General features: G+C 31.6%; 1 protein-coding gene and 1 non-coding gene across 5 annotated transcripts in view; one reads left to right on the top strand and one right to left on the bottom strand.

Annotated features, from left to right (window-relative positions):
* LOC118185199 (uncharacterized) overlaps positions 1–17,796 on the top strand; it is a 94,602-nt gene that overhangs the window by 21,092 nt on the left and 55,714 nt on the right. For 3 of the 4 annotated variants that reach the window (XR_015041223.1, XM_085817049.1, XM_085817048.1), the window contains exons 3-5: positions 4,509–4,593; positions 8,263–8,314; positions 17,178–17,285. Coding sequence is in view for 3 of the 4 variants with exons in the window: in XM_085817049.1 (XP_085673175.1) it covers positions 4,509–4,593; positions 8,263–8,314; positions 17,178–17,285 (245 nt within the window). In the remaining variant the exon portion in view is untranslated. The remainder of the gene's footprint in view (positions 1–4,508; positions 4,594–8,262; positions 8,315–17,177; positions 17,286–17,796) is intronic. The other variant, XM_085817050.1, reaches the window with a different exon arrangement.
* TRNAT-AGU (transfer RNA threonine (anticodon AGU)) lies at positions 9,265–9,336 on the bottom strand. Its single transcript has one exon. It is a non-coding gene; the product is annotated as a tRNA-Thr (tRNA).

The raw sequence follows: 17,796 nt of genomic DNA, 5'->3' as shown, positions 1-17,796 counted from the left end.
TCCATAAATTCTTGTTATAAGTTAGAGATAAACTCTTGACTCCTTTCACACATTGAGGTTTTCTTTCTAATAACTAATAGTAGTGTCTTCTTGATTATTCATCCTTATTGTAGGTTAATAACTCATTCCTTCAGTTTCTTAGAAACTGCTGTTTCTTTTTAAAATATAAATGTGCATTCTGATAGTAGTTTGCAAAAATAGACTAGTTTTGTCAATATTATAATTTTCATATAGCTTACATTCATTTCATATAACTTTCATTCAACCCACTTAAAACATCTTTTATCCATTTAACAGCCACATGATGATTTATTTCTTGTTTATCACCATGCTGTTTCTGATTAAATGTTTTTTCTCTCTGTCTCCATCTTCTGAGCCATTTGTCAGCTCGTGCAAAATTCTGTCCTAGTATTTTAGCAAATTCCTCAGCTTCTGTGATTAAAAGAGTTCTAGAAATAGAACATTTTTTAGCCTCATTACTTAAGAAGCCATTCTAGCAGAGCAGGTTTCAACATATCTTGATTTACAGTTTCTTTGATACTTCTTTTGTACATTGCATTTTTATAAGTTCTTGATCAATTATTACTCTATATATGAACTGCACAATGCTATTTAAGAAGTTCATAAGTTAAATGCTGTTTCTCTTAGGCTGCCATCACCTCTTGCATTATAATCTATATAATGCAATTTATACTCTTCTTTCAGACTTAGAACGTTTTGTATAGCATTTTCAGATGCTACAAGTTACATATACAGCAAATTTAAAAAAAAAAAGAATCCTTTTCTTATGATTTGATCAAATTTAAAATTCACATTTCTAGACAGCAGAAAGATTACGCTTTATCTGCTAAGTTAATTCTGTCCTTTATGGGTACAGGTATAAGCATATTTTTAAAACTATTTTTTTCCCCAAAGTGACCACTTCCTTTTCATTTCAAAAGCTGATAAAGTATGTTAGTGGAATGAAGCTTTTCTAGAGGTTTTGTGAGAACTCCCTGTGATTAGTGTAGAAGGATGCAGAGATTACTCTTTGACCCTATATCACCTGGTATCCGTTAAGGAAAAGCAAGGTTCATTGCAGTATCACTGTTTTAATCCCAAGGAGCACCCGCTCATTTACAACGCTTTTAGAGTATTGTTTCTCAGTCTGTGGTCCTAGATTTCATAGAAGGACAAAAATAAATGTGAATTAACTGTATATACTCCACTATAAATAAAAATCTCAGAATTTGGAAATTACACTTGGCAACTGTCTATCATTTTTCCATCCAAAAATAATTTTTTGGGAAATTAAATACCAATTATCCTTCTTATGGATTTCCTACTTGAGTCTTAGCAGCAAAAGAAGGATTTAAAGCACTATGACTGCAGTTCTTCTTACTAGCATACATCTAAACATGGACCAACTATGCATGAATCGGCAGGTTCATCCATCTCATTAATGTGAGTACTAACATTTACAAGTATTTAAGTTTTAGTTCATAAGATCAAAATTATTTAAAATGTAATAGTCTTGAATTAAAAACAGATATAAATTTCTTTGTTATCTTAATTACTTATTGCCGGTATAAAATTAAAGGAATTTTTCTTAATTTGTTTTATTAATTCTGTTGTAAAAATATAAGCATACTAGTAGTAACATATACTAAAAAGTTGCTTTCAAAAAGACAAGAGTAAAAGGCTGTAAAGACCTGACTGTTAAATTGAAAAAAAAAAAAAAAAAATTCTGCCACTTTTAGTTCTGGCCCAGATTAAGAGCTTTGCAGACACAGGAAACGGCTGGGTAGAAAAAACATCCCCTGTTAGAATAGGCTCCTTTTAGAACAAAATTTTGGTTAACTTAATTTTATTGAAGCACTACACAACTGAATGAAAAATAAGCAGCAACCCTCAATAATTTAAATGTGTAAACTACAAATAACTTTTATAGATACCAGTATTGTGGTCTGATCCTGAATAATTAGTACTTTGCCAATTTGAGTTTTATAAGCTGTGAAGATGAGTTTTATAAACAGTGTTGTTCTATTGATTAGTATATATTTGTTTCAGTTCTCTGAAATTTGAAAGTAATATGTGGCTGATTTCATTAACCTGTGAGTATAAGCAGTTGGTACAGTATGATAACGCATGCACGGCTCTCTGTCTAAAGCACTGGTCATCAAACTTTGTCGACTCATGGAACCCTTAAAACAGTATTTTTTTTTCCCAGGGAACCCATCCCACTTTTAGAAAAATGCATCTTAAAGTAATATTTAAAGTAGATCAGTACGTCATTGGTACTTTATGAACAGACAATTAAAGAAATGTATTATATTTTTATATTAAAAAATTTAAACATAAAATTAATGTGATTTATTCACTAATAGCATTAACTCGGGCTCCAAGTGACCCTTCCATTATACTATTTAGTGACTGGAGTGTGCTTACATTTTTTTACACAGACTGTTGAAGGTCTGTGATAACTCTATTGATGTTATCTGCAGGTGCATTTTATAATATGCATTTAATTTGTTTCTATCTTTTGTTTTTGTTGTCACATACACTGAGAAAGATTTTTCACTTAAATACATTGTTCAGAATGGCATTAAAATGTTCTAAAACTGGTAAGTAACTTCTAGGTATTCTACTTGGATCTACAACCAACAATTTGAGATCTGCTGTTGCTTAAATTTAGATTTTAACATCAAATATGTTGATATGTAGATAAAATGTTCCCTTTCATTTATTGGCACATGCCATCTGGTTCACTGTAGTATTCCAATGGATTTTTTATTCAGTCATTCTTAGTTTTTTCTTCTGGGAAGTATTCTTTTATAGCTTTCTTCAAAATGTGCTCCATTGTATAATTTTTTTAACACTGTCATCTAAAATCGATTCATTTTTTATTAGAACACCATTTAGTTTTGTAGAGCATTGCCCATCATTCTTTTTGACATATGATGACCACATGTTAAGTTTTAAAACTAATCTATAACTAAATGTTTCTTTACATTTTTTAGTTAATAAACACTAGTCAACTAGCATGAGTGCTTTATAATAAAAAAAAAAAAATTTTTTTTTGACTCAAGAACCCTAGGGTTCCATTTGACTGGTCTAAGGAATGGTTACCTTCTATTTTTTATTGTAAATTTAAAACTTTAAAACCTATTTTTGTAAAATACTATGATAAAAATAAATATAATTGCATGCTTAGTATATTATCAATATCTTAAAATATATACAACTTTTATTTGTTAAAAATAATAAAATATATTAATAAGCATTTCTAATTAAAATACGATTTTAAATATATTTGCTTTTGCAAGTTGTCACCATTTGTTTTGCTAATTTTAGCTAGTTACAACTAGTTCCTGTTACTGCCATGACAAAAACTATCTTCTGCTGGCAAAAAAGGCCCACTCTGTTTTAAATAAATAATATTATTAAATAAAATATCAGTTAAGGGCAGATAATAAACCCATATTAAAAGAAGTAAATCATTAAAATAAATTTTGCTTTTTAGGGAAAAGTACATGTAAATGCATTAACATGGAAATTTTAGAATTTAGCTATTTTGAATTATTTTTTTAAGGTCATAAAAAGATTTGCAAATCTGTAAATTCCCTTTTTTATACTAATAATAAAATAAATTCTTATGTGAAATGAAATAATTAATTAATTGATGCATAAAATGTTTTTCTTATTATAAGTTCATTAAATGTAGTAATGTAATATTTTCCTTTAATCCTCCAAGCAGTACAGATTTGGCCTTGAAATCCTAACTTCCCCAGAATGCCATGAATAAGTGACATTTTCTTGACTGTAATTCCAAAATGACCATCTCACTTTGTAGCTTGACTCTTTTCCTTCCAATATACACCCAACCTGAAATCAGATCTATCAGGAGTGAATTGGAAAGCTATCCTTCTATGCGGAATTTTATGTCCATAACCCATGGAAAGTTAAGAAATAGCTCTAAAGGTGCTACTTTAATTTTTTAATGAAATAAATCATTAACTAATAAATAAATATTTTTAATAAATGGTAAAATTTTTATCCCTCCATGAATTAAAGAAGAAAATCTACTTTGCAGTTATTAGTCATAATTTATCATTAAGGCCATAAAAAGTGCCTTAAGATTTAAGAAATGTATAAAACATGTTGTTAAAGTTGGCGAAATGCTGAGAGAAAATACTCATAATATTTCCCTTTGATCTTTACGTTATTGTGTACTTGTTTTAGAAAATTATGCTTATATAGATACTGTGATCCAAAATAAATCATTGTCACAAAGATTTGTTAAAACTCTGAAAAATTCTATTTAGCTAATTAATATAATAGTTCACATTTTATTTTAAATTGTTGCATATTTGAATATTCACAGATCTTTCATTGTTTTTAATATTCTGTTCATTTTAATTATTGCTATTAAAATTTTATCTGTGTTCCTATAAAATGAGAGTACTTTTAATTGCCCTAAAAATTTTGCTGATTTTATCTTTTTAAGTATTGTTTTGTATTTTTTTTAGCTTCAACGAGTACTCCTTTTGGGGTAATGAAAAAGGATTACTGGTTTTGGATACATCATTTATATGAACATAATGAGAAATACTGGTAGCTATAATAGAATTATTAGTTATAGTGCAACAAAAGCATTTTAATTAATATAATGTATAATATAAATTATGTAGACACTGAATTCTGATTAGTAGGTCTCTGAACTTTAAGAACTTATGCAGAGTTTTAGACATATAAGAGAGAAAAAAGGTGCATACTAAAGTTCAGAGTAATCAGTAATTGTTATCTAAAATATTAAAACTCAGTATATAATAGCTATAGGGTTATATATCTATTGACTTAAAGCCCTTTTCTTCATTTATCTCCTGCATTAGTTTTTTTTTTTTTTTTAAAAAAAAAAAGGGGGGAATAAGTTTTATTGAATTGCACTATGCCTTCCTGTGTTGATAAATTCAAAATTTGATCATTATATGTTGGAACTTTTTTACAGATAGAAAATGGGCTCATGTCTTTGGATACTGCAAGGGGGGGTAAATCTTCCCAGTAAAGGCTAGCATTTGACCTATGCAACTGGAATTTGTGGTCGAATTCTTTTATAATTTAAAAAGAACAAAACTGAAAATCTTATGAATATCCATCATAGTTTCAGATGATAGTAATTTTTCTTCCTTCTCTTGCCTTATTAAAAGCTATAGTATTTAAAAGATTGAACACAAAATAATGTAAAAAGAAGGGTTCAGTTTTATTTTTTTGCACTTGCTTGCACCTGAGCTGTCATCATTAATATTTTTGATGAAATCTGTAATTTTTTTCCCTTCAGATTCAGCTTAAAAAATACGTTATTCTGTCCATGTTTTCTCAATGAGTGATAACAGGTTGTGGTGATACAGAAAACTTGTTAATACTTTCTTTGTAAATAATAATGCTAACTGTCAATTTTGTAAGATATTTTCTGTTAAGAAAATAAAGTAGATTTATGCGATGTACTCTTCTGCCTCTGTGCAAGATATGAACTATATGCTCAAAACACTTTAATTTAGTATTTATTTTCATTAGATTATTACCACTCATTGTCATACATGGTACATTAATCTGTCATAAGAAACAGCATTTTATCACACATGATTTCATGAAGCGTATTTTAATGCTGACATCAGCAAAGCATTGCTCTACATTAGTTGCATTTGCTTAAGTAAATTAATTCATAGATTTTTAGTAACATGGGTTTGAAATATGAAATATTTTGAGAAAATGTTTTTGTTGAAAAAAAATATTATTTTGTTGAAAAATGTGAGTTCATCTGCTTATTTCTCATACATAAGTATTATTATAGTTTTCAGCTTTGCTGTGAATATATTGAGATTTTCATTTCCATGCATTAGGAGAATATACATAACCGTGCCACTGTTGAATAAATAACAAGTATTTTTAAGAACTGCATTTTAAGCATTTTCATATTTTTTTTGTTTTAATTTTATAATATTTTCACTTGGAACATTTAAATTATATTGAATTTATATGACACATGTGAATGCCATTGTTTTTTCATTTTTATCTGGTGTTCAGTGTTTATTAATGAAAATTTCCTCTCATCTGAATATGCACTAGCTAAAGGACGTTAAGTTGTAAAAGTTCTTTTCAGATGTTAGCATGACACATGATTTCTATTCAGAAAGTTTGATGATCTTCATCTGCTTTAAGTGAAATAAAGTATTAGCATTAATCCAGTCCTGTGTTTTTTTATGATATATAATTTTAGATGTATATCATCAAAAAGTACACATTAAAATTTTTAATTGATTAGGAAAAAATTTTTATATGACTAATAAAGATTAAAAAAGTAAATATTCATCAAGTTCATTAATTTTTTTTAACCCTCAAAACGGAGGTTTGTCCCTGAAATTTGAGAATTCTGCAAAATTTCATGTATAAGTGATATTTTTATGGTCATAATTCCAAAATGACTGTCTCACTTTATAGCTTAACTGCTTTTCCTTCCAATATACATCCAACCAGCAATTGGTTACATCCGGAGCTGGCAAAAATTTTCACATGTAACAAATTGGCAAGCTATCCTTTTATGTGGAATTTTTTATCCATAACCTTTGGAATCACTATACAATTTCATGTAGAAAGCACTGCTGGAAGATTAGTTTCTTCACCTATCACGTGACTTGACATACTTCATTGCTATGCTCAGGTTTTCTTTTTCATTACTTATTCTATCCCACATCTGTGAACTTGTATGTAGTTTATAGGTGATTACAGTTAAATAGCTCATTTATTTAAAAAAAAAATATTTCAGAAATTTTGGTAGTGTATTAAGTTAGGATAAACTGTTTTTTTAAATTTGGATTTGTTTTCCCTAACTTTTGTTAAGGATGTAGGAAAAAATTCATTACATTTAGATTTAGGAGGTACTCTTCTGTTATCAAGACCAGATTCAGAAATATTTGTATGTATATGTTCATGAATGCATGTATATATGTATGTCTGTATACACACATTCACACATGTGTGCATACATTCTACATTTCTCAATCTAGTCCCAATAATAGAAGAGTACTAATTAGAATTCAGTTTTAGAAGCTTTTAATGTATCTCGGGAGTAATTTTTAATATATCAAATACAGGATGGTCTAAAATTATTAAGTGCATTTCATGTTTAAAAAAATGAAGTATATTGTTTTCTTGGAAAGACAGTTTAAAACAGTTTTACACAACAATTTTACTTTTCATGTTTCTGGTTATGTTGACCGTGATAACTATTGGAAATGGGGAACTGAATATCCTCATGCAGTCAGAGAAAAAGCTCACAGTAGCCTGAAAGGGAATGTTTGGTGTGCTTTGGGTGCTGATGAAATCTTTGGACCATTTTTCTTTATCAAACAATCAATGACAAGCGTTACATATCTGGACATGCTATAGTGGTATGCTATTCCTCCATTTGAACGGCATCAGCCTCAAGTTATCTTTTAAGAAGACGATGCTGTACAACATTGGGGCTCCATAGTTCGAACGGAGCTAGACAAAACATTTCCTGATCATTGGATGAGTCGTGGGGCACTGATACGATAGCTGCCAAGATCCTCCAACATTATATCCCTTAACTTTTTCTTTTGGGGTTATGCTAAGGACCGAGTGTACACTAACTCCAGTTCTGAATAGTGATGACCTAAAATGACAAATTTCTGAAGTCATTGGAAGAATACCTGCTAAAATGCTTGGCATTGAATACTTGGCATGAAATTGAATATTGGCTGGATGTTTCGTGTGCCGCAGATGAAGTTCATGTGGAAGTTATTTCGTGTTTAAATTTTGTTGTGTAAAACTGTTTTAAATTGCCTTTCCAAGAAAGCAGTAAACATGTACATACCTCATTTTGTTCTTTCTTTTTTTTTTTTTTCAAAAATGAAATTCGCTCAATAATTTTGGACTGCCTTATATATTTTAATATAACACAACTGTAATGTACACAGTCATGACTGTGTAACTCATGATGATTATCATTTTGTATTTTCAAATTTTGAATAAGAATAAAAAATAAATAAGTTGAATAATAATATTGTTAGAAAGTTCCTATAATAAATAATACATATAATAAATAGTATCACAAATAATATAATAAATTAATATTGTTAGAAAGTATGATATTGCACAAAATTTTTGAATAAAAATGGCTATAATGTGATTTATATTCATGAAATGTATTTTTAGATGAATATTATATGTCAATATTCATTTTTTTATTTTTTTAAATTTTAGTGTTCCATTTAACCTGGTGGATACTATTGAAAGTGTAGAAAACAGTAAAAAGGTACTTTCTTCAAATGCATATAAAATTTAGAAGAAAAAAATACCTTCTGTTAAGTGCATTTTTAATATAGATTTTTTATGTTTTATAATGTTCTAATAGTTTTTTATATTAATTTGCTGCTCATAGATAATTTCAGGGAAGGGATTCATTTGCATTTAAAATGAAAAAAAAGTTTCCTAATTTTTGCTGAAGCAATGGCCGCATATTTAACAAGAGACAATAATGGCCACAAATGTGTGGCAATAGTCACGTATTTGTATTATGCACTTTGGAAATTAAAAGAAAAAGAGAGCATTTCTTAGGAATCTCCATTTGCTTTAAATTTGCCTATAATAATGAAACATAATTTTTCTCTCTGTGTGTATAGTTTACAAATGGTTAGGCATAGAACTACAAAATTTAATATACATTTCATCTGGATAATGAAAGAAAAACTGACTTGAGATGGCAGATTTTTTCAAAAATTTGATTTAGATTTTTTTAATTTCCTTTTCTTTTTTTTCGTGATTTTTCACCCATATCTTCATTTAATAAATAAACTAATATTCTCAGAGGTTTGTTTTGTGTACCATCAGATATAGCAGAAAAAAATAATTTGAAAGAAATTTATTCCTAATCTCTAACGCAATTTATTGATGTCTGGTGATTTTTCAGATCTTTTCTTGTTTCTGTCAACTTTACATATCTGCTATTTTAAAACTTGCATATTCAAAAGTAGATCTCTGATAAAAGTTTGAAATCTTTACAGATTATAAAACAAAGTCTTTGATCTGTTTTAAAACAAGAATGTTATGTATAACAATATTAAATGATTTTTGCATTTTTCTTAATGTGCACTAGAATGGTTTTTATGGAGGGAGAAGTTTTGGTTCTTTGTGTGATTTCAACAAAGAAAAGTTTGCAGATTCATTAAGTCTTTTTTAAAAACAGGAGATGTGAAAAACGAGCAATGCCCTTGCCGGGACTTGAACCCTGGACCTCTTGAATACTCGCCAAGTGTGCTACCATTACACCACAAAGGCGTGCTTTAAGGAGGGAAAAAATACATTATATACTTTTCTTTTTAAAGGGCGACTAGGGGTTAGTTGCCAAATCCTGGTGGTGATGAATTATTGTCCACCACCTTTTATTTTGGATGCCACTGTAGAGCCATTAGTCCCCCCCCCTCAAGTAGAAGACATGAAAAATGAGCAGTGTTCTTGCTGGGATTTGAATCCTGGACCTCTCAAATATGCACGAGTGTGCTACCATTACATCATGAAGGAGAAGGAGGGACAAAATACAAGTATCTTTTAAGATTTCCAAATGAAGTCACATGATGATGTGCATTACATTTTCTTTCATTAACATGTATTGTAGAATACTAAAATTTATTAGAATGCAATTACATTTTTTCCTACTCTCAAAAATTACTTACAAAGAAGTCAAAAATTGAGATTTTCGTCGTCTCCTACAAAACTGGTTTTCTTGAAATTTATACAAATACACATTTATGATCACAATTCTTCCTACACATACTCCCTCCCTAAAAATCTGATGTAAATTTTTTTTATTTGGTGATAAATTTTTCCAGTATACTCTTTGTTAATGATCAGCTACCAATGTTGAATTTTTTAACTTAGCGTCTTTGGATAAATTGAAAGACCCCAAATATTGACCATTCAAGAGTATTATGATAATTAGTAAAAAGGAATTGTTTTGAAAATATTTCATGCATTTATCTCAGTATTAAGATAAAAATATGTAAATCAATGTTGTAATTTAAATTAGCAATATCCCCTTAGTTCCTCATTTCAGTTTGGTTATTTCCTTTTTTTATTCTAAAAATAATAATTGTTTACAGTCAAGAGTCGTTAATTCGGACACCCATAATCCGGACCTCAAAGCTACAAACTTTCTGCACATGCGTCGCAATGACGCATGCGCGTAAGACCTATACAGCTGCGAATATGCATGTGCGTGTGCACAAAATACGTTTACGAATGCACGTTTAATGTATAACAGACGGTATAAGCTAAGCTAAAATTATCTAATTCAGTTAATGTTGCAGATTGCGTTGTTCCTTTATCTTCGAATTGGATTCGGCTTATTATTTTTTCAGACTGTTAGAGCAATTTTATAAAAGTAAGCTTGAACTTTCGATTATGTCAAATAGAATTTCTGATATACACTGGTGTGCAAAAATTAAGGACGAGACGGTTTTTTTCAATATAACTTTGTACAAAAGCTTTCCAAATCAACACATTTAATACCGTAAGATCCCCGAAATGTAAGGACATGAGTAATGTAAGCAACACTTACTAAAAGAGAAATCAGAGGGATAAAAAGAAGCTTTATTGAAAAAGAAGCATGGAGCGCAATGGGACTGAAGGCCGAAACATCCCTGTGATGGGTGTCCAGCAAGAAACATCCGGTCTCTAATAGCGGATAATGATCTTCCCTGACTGCTAGGCAGGTTTTACAGCGTCAGCCCATGCTGAGAATGAGGGTGTCAATGAGTTGTTGAGGCATTGCTGCCCATTCGTCTTGCAGCGCCAATCGAAGCTCCAGAATCGTTACTGGTGATAAGGTACGAGCTGCCAAGCGTCTGCCTAGAAAATCCCATACATGCTCGATGGGATTGAGATCCGGAGGTCGTGCCGGCCAATCCATACTTTCAATATCCTCACACTCTAAAAGCTGTTCGGCAGCTACTGCGCGATGACATGGTGCATTGTCGTCTGTGAAAAGGAACTGCGTACCCATAGCGCCTCTAAAAAGACACACACGTGGAAGAAGAATCTCGTTACAATAATGAGTCCCGTTGACTGAACATGCGTCGAAGATGTGAAGGTCTGTACGACTACCAAGCATGATGCCTCCCCAAACGAGAACACCACCACCTCCATACCTGTCCCTTTCAATGATGTTCGAGGGATGATTGCGGCTTCCCCACTCTCTCCAGATGAGTATGCGATGAGAATCGCTACTCAGACTGAATCTGCTCTCATCTGTAAAGAGTACTCGTCCCCATTCATTGTCTCTCCAATTCCGGTGTTCCCGGCACCACAGAGAACGCCTTCTCCGATGGGCAGGCGTTAGAGGTACACAACGTACAGGGCGTCGTGCAAACAGAACACCACCGTGCAGTCTTCTGGCCACGGTAAAACGCGATATCGGTCGTCCAGTCGCCTGTGTCGAGTGTCTAGCGATTTCTCCCGCTGTCTGCCGCCTGTTTCTTCTGGCCTGTAAGGCAATATACCAGTCATCTGCAGGTGTGATTCCTCGTGGACGACCACTACTAAACCTCCAGGTAGCTGTTCCTGTAGTTTGAAATTGTCTCCAAAGTCGTGAAACGATGCTGTGAGCAATTCCGAACTCTGCAGCCACACTTGTCACACTGCGGCCTTCGTCCAGCTTCCCAATGATTCGACCTCGGGTAAAAGCATCCAGATGTTGTCTAAAAGATTAATTATTCGCCATTTCTTGTTGAGGCAGCAACTCGGTGTGATTTTAACTGCTATACCGCATGCAATCTCTTTGCCAGAAATACTGATCTTACACTGACAACATGCTTTATACTACTCAGACTCTCCCCCATTACGTCTACCTGCATACCTGCGCATGTGCTACCGTACATCACCTTACTTAATCTCCTGATTGGTCTTTCTGTCCGCTCTGCCTCTTCGTTCATCTGATATGCTAATTTTTCGACTTCGTCCTTAATTTTTGCGCACCAGTGTATATTTACTAATATGTAAAGGATCTACAAAGTGAAAGTATGTTTCGAAGTCTATTAAACAAAAAGTGGAATTGCTGCAAAAAAATGGATAAAGGCATATCCTTTGTTTATCTAAACTTTAACGTTTGTTTACCTAAACTTTGTTTGCGTGCGCAATGAATTGGAAGTTGATCTGTCACCACTATCCTTATCTTCAGGGCAGATGTTTTTATTTTATGTGGCTTATAATTCCGTACTAAATGTAGTATTTCATCTCGATGTACTCCGTATTTGGTATGATTTAAATCAAATTCCTCGTCATTATAATTTGCTTTCGATAGCGAAGAAAGTAACAGAGGTTAGTGAAAACGAAAAAATTTCGATTGACAAGTTAGTCGGTATTCTCGGCCATTCAAGAGTATTATGATTAATATTGACCATTCAAGAGTATTATGATAATTAGTAAAAAGGAATTGTTTTGAAAATATTTCATGCATTTATCTCAGTATTAAGATAAAAATATGTAAATCAATGTTGTAATTTAAATTAGCAATATCCCCTTAGTTCCTCATTTCAGTTTGGTTATTTCCTTTTTCTATTCTAAAAATAATAATTGTTTACAGTAAAGAGTCGTTAATTCGGACACCCATAATCCGAAATGATCTATAATCCGGACCTCAAAGCTACAAACTTTCTGCACATGCGTCGCAATGACGCATGCGCGCAAGACCTTTACAGCTGCGAATATGCATGTGCGTGTGCACAAAATACGTTTACAAATGCACGTTTAATGTATAACAGACGGTATAAGCTAAGCTAAAATTATCTAATTCAGTTAATGTTGCAGATTGCGTTGTTCCTTTATCTTCGAATTGGATTCGGCTTATTATTTTTTCAGACTGTTAGAGCAATTTTATAAAAGTAAGCTTGAACTTTCGATTATGTCAAATAGAATTTCTGATATACACTGGTGTGCAAAAATTAAGGACGAGACGGTTTTTTTCAATATAACTTTGTACAAAAGCTTTCCAAATCAACACATTTAATACCGTAAGATCCCCGAAATGTAAGGACATGAGTAATGTAAGCAACACTTACTAAAAGAGAAATCAGAGGGATAAAAAGAAGCTTTATTGAAAAAAAAGCATGGAGCGCAATGGGACTGAAGGCCGAAACATCCCTGTGATGGGTGTCCAGCAAGAAACATCTGGTCTTTAATAGCGGATAATGATCTTCCCTGACTGCTAGGCAGGTTTTACAGCGTCAGCCCATGCTGAGAATGAGGGTGTCAATGAGTTGTTGAGGCATTGCTGCCCATTAAAGGACTTGAACAGTGGAACTTAGTAATTGAACAAAAAATTATGTCCGTTTATAGAATTAAAGAGAAAGTATTAGCACATAAAACGAGGCAACTTAAACAACATACATTGAAAGAAATGTTTAATAAAGTAAGCAAATAAATATTAAGCTTTTTTTTTGTAAATTTTGATACCCTTTAGATCATAATTGTTCTTTATTTCATAAATTATGGTTTCATATTTTTAATTTTATAATTTCTGCATGCCATCTTACCAGATTTAAACTGATGATCTATAATCCGGAATCGCCGAAGTCCCGACGAGTCCGGATTAACGACTTTTGACTGTATAACTTTTTCTTGGCTGCATCATTTCCATATTAATCTACTGACTTTTATATAATGATGATGACGTAGCTAGTTTGGAACTTAAAATTTCAAGAACTGGAAGGTTTAGCTTAAAACTAAGCTTCTGTCTTGAACGGCTTAGCATTTGTTTTCTGCATTTCGGTTTAGCTAGATTGCTGCGTGCTGTTAGTCTTCCTATCAACAAAATCAAAAATGTAAATGTTCTGAACATTCACAATTGGTGTTCTAATTTGTTTGTGGCTGCAAATTATTTAACTATAGTAAAAGAAATATGAGTTAAATCTTCTATGACTGCATATATTGTATCTACATGACTTTGAAATTTAGTCTTCATTATGGATCTTTTATGTGTACTTCGATATCTGATGTCTGTTTCATTTCCAAATCATCATATACACACACATGCATATATACAGAAATAAATTAGAACAAAAATTTAAATTCAGTACATATTCAACTTCAAATAAAGAGTTGATAATAAATACAATATTTCAAAAAGCAATAAAGCATTGGGAAAAAATAAAAAAAAGGGTCCAGTTTGAAATTCAATGAATAACAGATGCATAAATGGAATATGCTAGGGCAAAAATTAAAAACCGATATTGTCTTGTCCAAAAAGTTAGTACAGAAAGGTCAAATAGGGCCAAAAGCACAATCTAAAACAGCCCTAGTGATGTCAACAATCCATGAAGAATATAAGAGCTGGCACTCTGAGGGGGGGGGACAATATCAGTTGTGAAGAGTGTGGCCAGTATTGCAGGATAGTCAAAGATATGTACCGGAGAAAGTTACAGGAACAGTGAGGGTAGCAATTATAACTTCGCTGACCATCAGGGAATATTTTCATTCTATTAAAGTGTTTTATTCTCAGTCTGGCTATGGTAGATGAAACAATTTGGTTGCAGTTTAGCTCGGGAGTAGAATTTTTCTTAACTTGTTGGAGATGTGTTTTCGGCTGGCTATTGCATCTGCATTGGCTAGAGTTAAACTGTTGGAAAGTTGAGTATTATTTCAGGCTTCTTTGGCAAGGTAGTTTGCTTGCTCATTGTCAGAAGTATCGTGCCCTGGAGGTTGCAGTAGTAGGATCCATTGTAGGATGCAGGCTTTTGGGGCAGCTATTATTGTGTTTATGAGCACAACAATGTCCTGGGGAAGTTCAGAGTTGCCCCTCTGGATCGTCTGAAGCACGTATTTAGAATCAGAGAAAATTATCATGTCACAAGAATTCTGAGCTGCTTTGAAGTGAAAAATATTCAAAGTACCCTTAAAAGCTACCAGCTTGCAGGTATAATTTGAGGCAATTTCTCCAACAGAAATTTTATGGAATTCATCTTTGCCATTCGGTGCATAAATTAGATGCCAGCATCTCTTTTATTGAGGTTGAAGTCAGAGGAACCATCTGTGTAGGCAACAGTTAGGTTATGAGCTAAAATTGTGTGCTCATTTATAGTGTGGGTGTCTTTTTCTTTAAGTAGTGCAGTTGAATCTTTTTTGGTGCAAGATTGCTAGAGATTTAAATTGATAATTCCCTGTAGAGAGGGGTGGATGGAAAGTAGATGTTCTTTAATTATATCAGTCGCTTCATGCTCTATTTTTTCCTAATCTCATGGGAAATAAGTTTGGACGTCTACCTGTTGGTCTACAGAAGGTATTTTATTTGCCTCTAACCTCCCAGTGCGAACCACTGGAGGCATTCCACTATCCACCAAAATTAAAAATTAAATGCAATAAAAGAAAACTTGCATATCTTTTTCAGGGGGTTGGTGTATCAAGAGAACTGATAATGGCTGTATCAAGAAAACTGTTTCTAAACTGATAATGACTCAAATTTACTAAATTTAAGAACTTTAATATATTACAAAACAGTTTGTGTCTTCATCAATCCAATCTTTACAGGATTGAGAAAAGCACTTTGTCTAAATTCATAAGCAAAATTTGTTGCAAACCAGAATTGGAAAATCAGCATCAACACCATCCATTTGATTTAAACGAATGTGATACAAATAAAGTCAAGCAAAATAATTCATTAAACAAAAATGCAAAAAATAGTAGAAACTGTAATCTGTATCATTCAAGCTATTCAATGTTAAATATTAACCAGCAATTAAAATTAAAGTATTGAAATAAAAAATTGTGTCAATAATTAATAATTTGAAAAAATTGACAAGTTTAATAAATTATGCAAGAACCTATGAAAAAATTAAATACAAATGCATTTGAAGAACTGGAATAAGCTAACCTGTTGTATTTATTGTATGTATTGATTTTGAACTTTTTAGTTTATTGTCTGTGTATATATATATGTGTGTCGACTCAGTCTTTCATCCCTTGATTTCCATCCTTCGGGTCAATGAAATGAGTACCAAGTTCACTTGGGGACTAAACACTGGGGGGGGGGGTCCTGTGACAAGCTGACCACTTGTTCAGGGCATATGCCACAGGGCCCACGTTGAAGAAAGCAGATTTCGGGGCACTGCAGGCATTGGCCCACTAGGGCTGTTATGCCACTGCGTTTAGTTTATATATATAGAGAGAGAATTGCTTTTCAGGATTAATTTATTTTCCTGAGTACTTTAATGACTTTTTCTAATATGTTTTATATGGGAATATTTTTTCTTCTTACACCGGGTAAAGAATTATTATATTATTAATTTTTAATGCAGTGATATGCAGTAAGGAAAACCAATTGCGATATCTTACCTGCAGTTATGTAAAATGAAGCTAAAATGATTTATTTCCATGAATTATCGAATAACAGATATAATGGAATTTTGAATAAAAATTCGGAATAAATAAATTTTAAGTACATAAATGTTCATTTTTCAGTCAAAAAGTTTTTTACTACTAGTTGAGTTTTACAATCTGTTATTAAAGTGTGACTGTTTGAAACCACGAAACTAGATTTTTGGTAGAGAAATACTCTTTGTAGTATTACATTTAGTGTTCCCAGGCTAAACTAAATTTAGTGTACTTAATGCTCAAAATCAGTCATATTCAGTTTAGTTGTCCCACATCCTTGTTTGTTCATCCCCCTTCATTCTTCCTTCCAAGTGCATTTATATTGCATATTAAATTTAAATCTATATGTTTGATTCAGTTTTTGATAACTGTTTATTGTGTTAAATGTTAATAGTTTTATATAAATTTCTTTAGATTGAAATATAAATATTTGTAAAAGTTCTCCGAGGAATTGGTCTTTCCACGGGAAGAGACATTGAATAAGCCTCAAATGTTTGCATTTTGTTGTATAGTATTTATTATGAAAATTGTATGAATTATTCTGGTGCTTCAAATAATTGTCATATTCCTTGGCTTTAATGATAACTCCGGTCTATTAGTGTTAACACTTATGTATTAGTGTTGTTCTTAACAGATACTCTCCTGATAATAATTGTATATTTATAAAAATGTTTTGCTTTTAGTGTATTTAATATTGTATCTAATAGCTTTCATCATAATTATTTAAAGTTTTCTTTAATTTCTAATTTTTATTATAGGTTCATACAAATATTGGAAAAGGTAGATTATTTATCAGAACAGCTTTATCAAAAAAGCTTTTACAGTCCTTTTTGGAATTTTTCTTGAAAGATGAAGTATTTGTATTTGTAAGTAATTTGTTTAAATTTTAGTCATCTGCACTGTTTTAATAAATGGTTATACTTCAACAATAATTCATACCACAAATGTTATGCTCATAATCACTGCTGAACAGTTAACTGACATTATTTTTGATATTTTTAATAAATAATGTAAATGTAATTGTTTTAATCATTATCTCTATTTTTTTTGTAGGAAATTTTGATAATTTATCTTATTCCAAAATAATTCTAATGGGATGTTGATGAAAATTAGATATTGTAGTGAATTAAGCATATACATTTTTGTTATTTCCAGCATGTCAAAACATTTTTAGATGTAAATCAAAACAATGAAATAATACCTAGAATTTGCTCTGTTTAATATTTATTTGATGTAAGTATCATAGTACAGTTAATCTATGAAAGTTAAGCTTTTATCTGCTAAAATCATAGTAAAACACATATCCACCTTGGTGAACTGATAAATTTGTGTATTTTGCATAGTATGTAATTACAGTCAAAAGTCGTTAATTCGGAC

The sequence above is a fragment of the Stegodyphus dumicola genome, chromosome 5 (genome assembly GCF_044657685.1).
Source record: "Stegodyphus dumicola isolate Sdum_Otavi_A_Nest chromosome 5, ASM4465768v1".
Lineage (NCBI taxonomy): Eukaryota > Metazoa > Arthropoda > Arachnida > Araneae > Eresidae > Stegodyphus > Stegodyphus dumicola.
The sequence above is the reverse complement of the archived record's forward strand: the minus strand, read 5'-3'. Positions and strand labels throughout refer to the sequence as shown.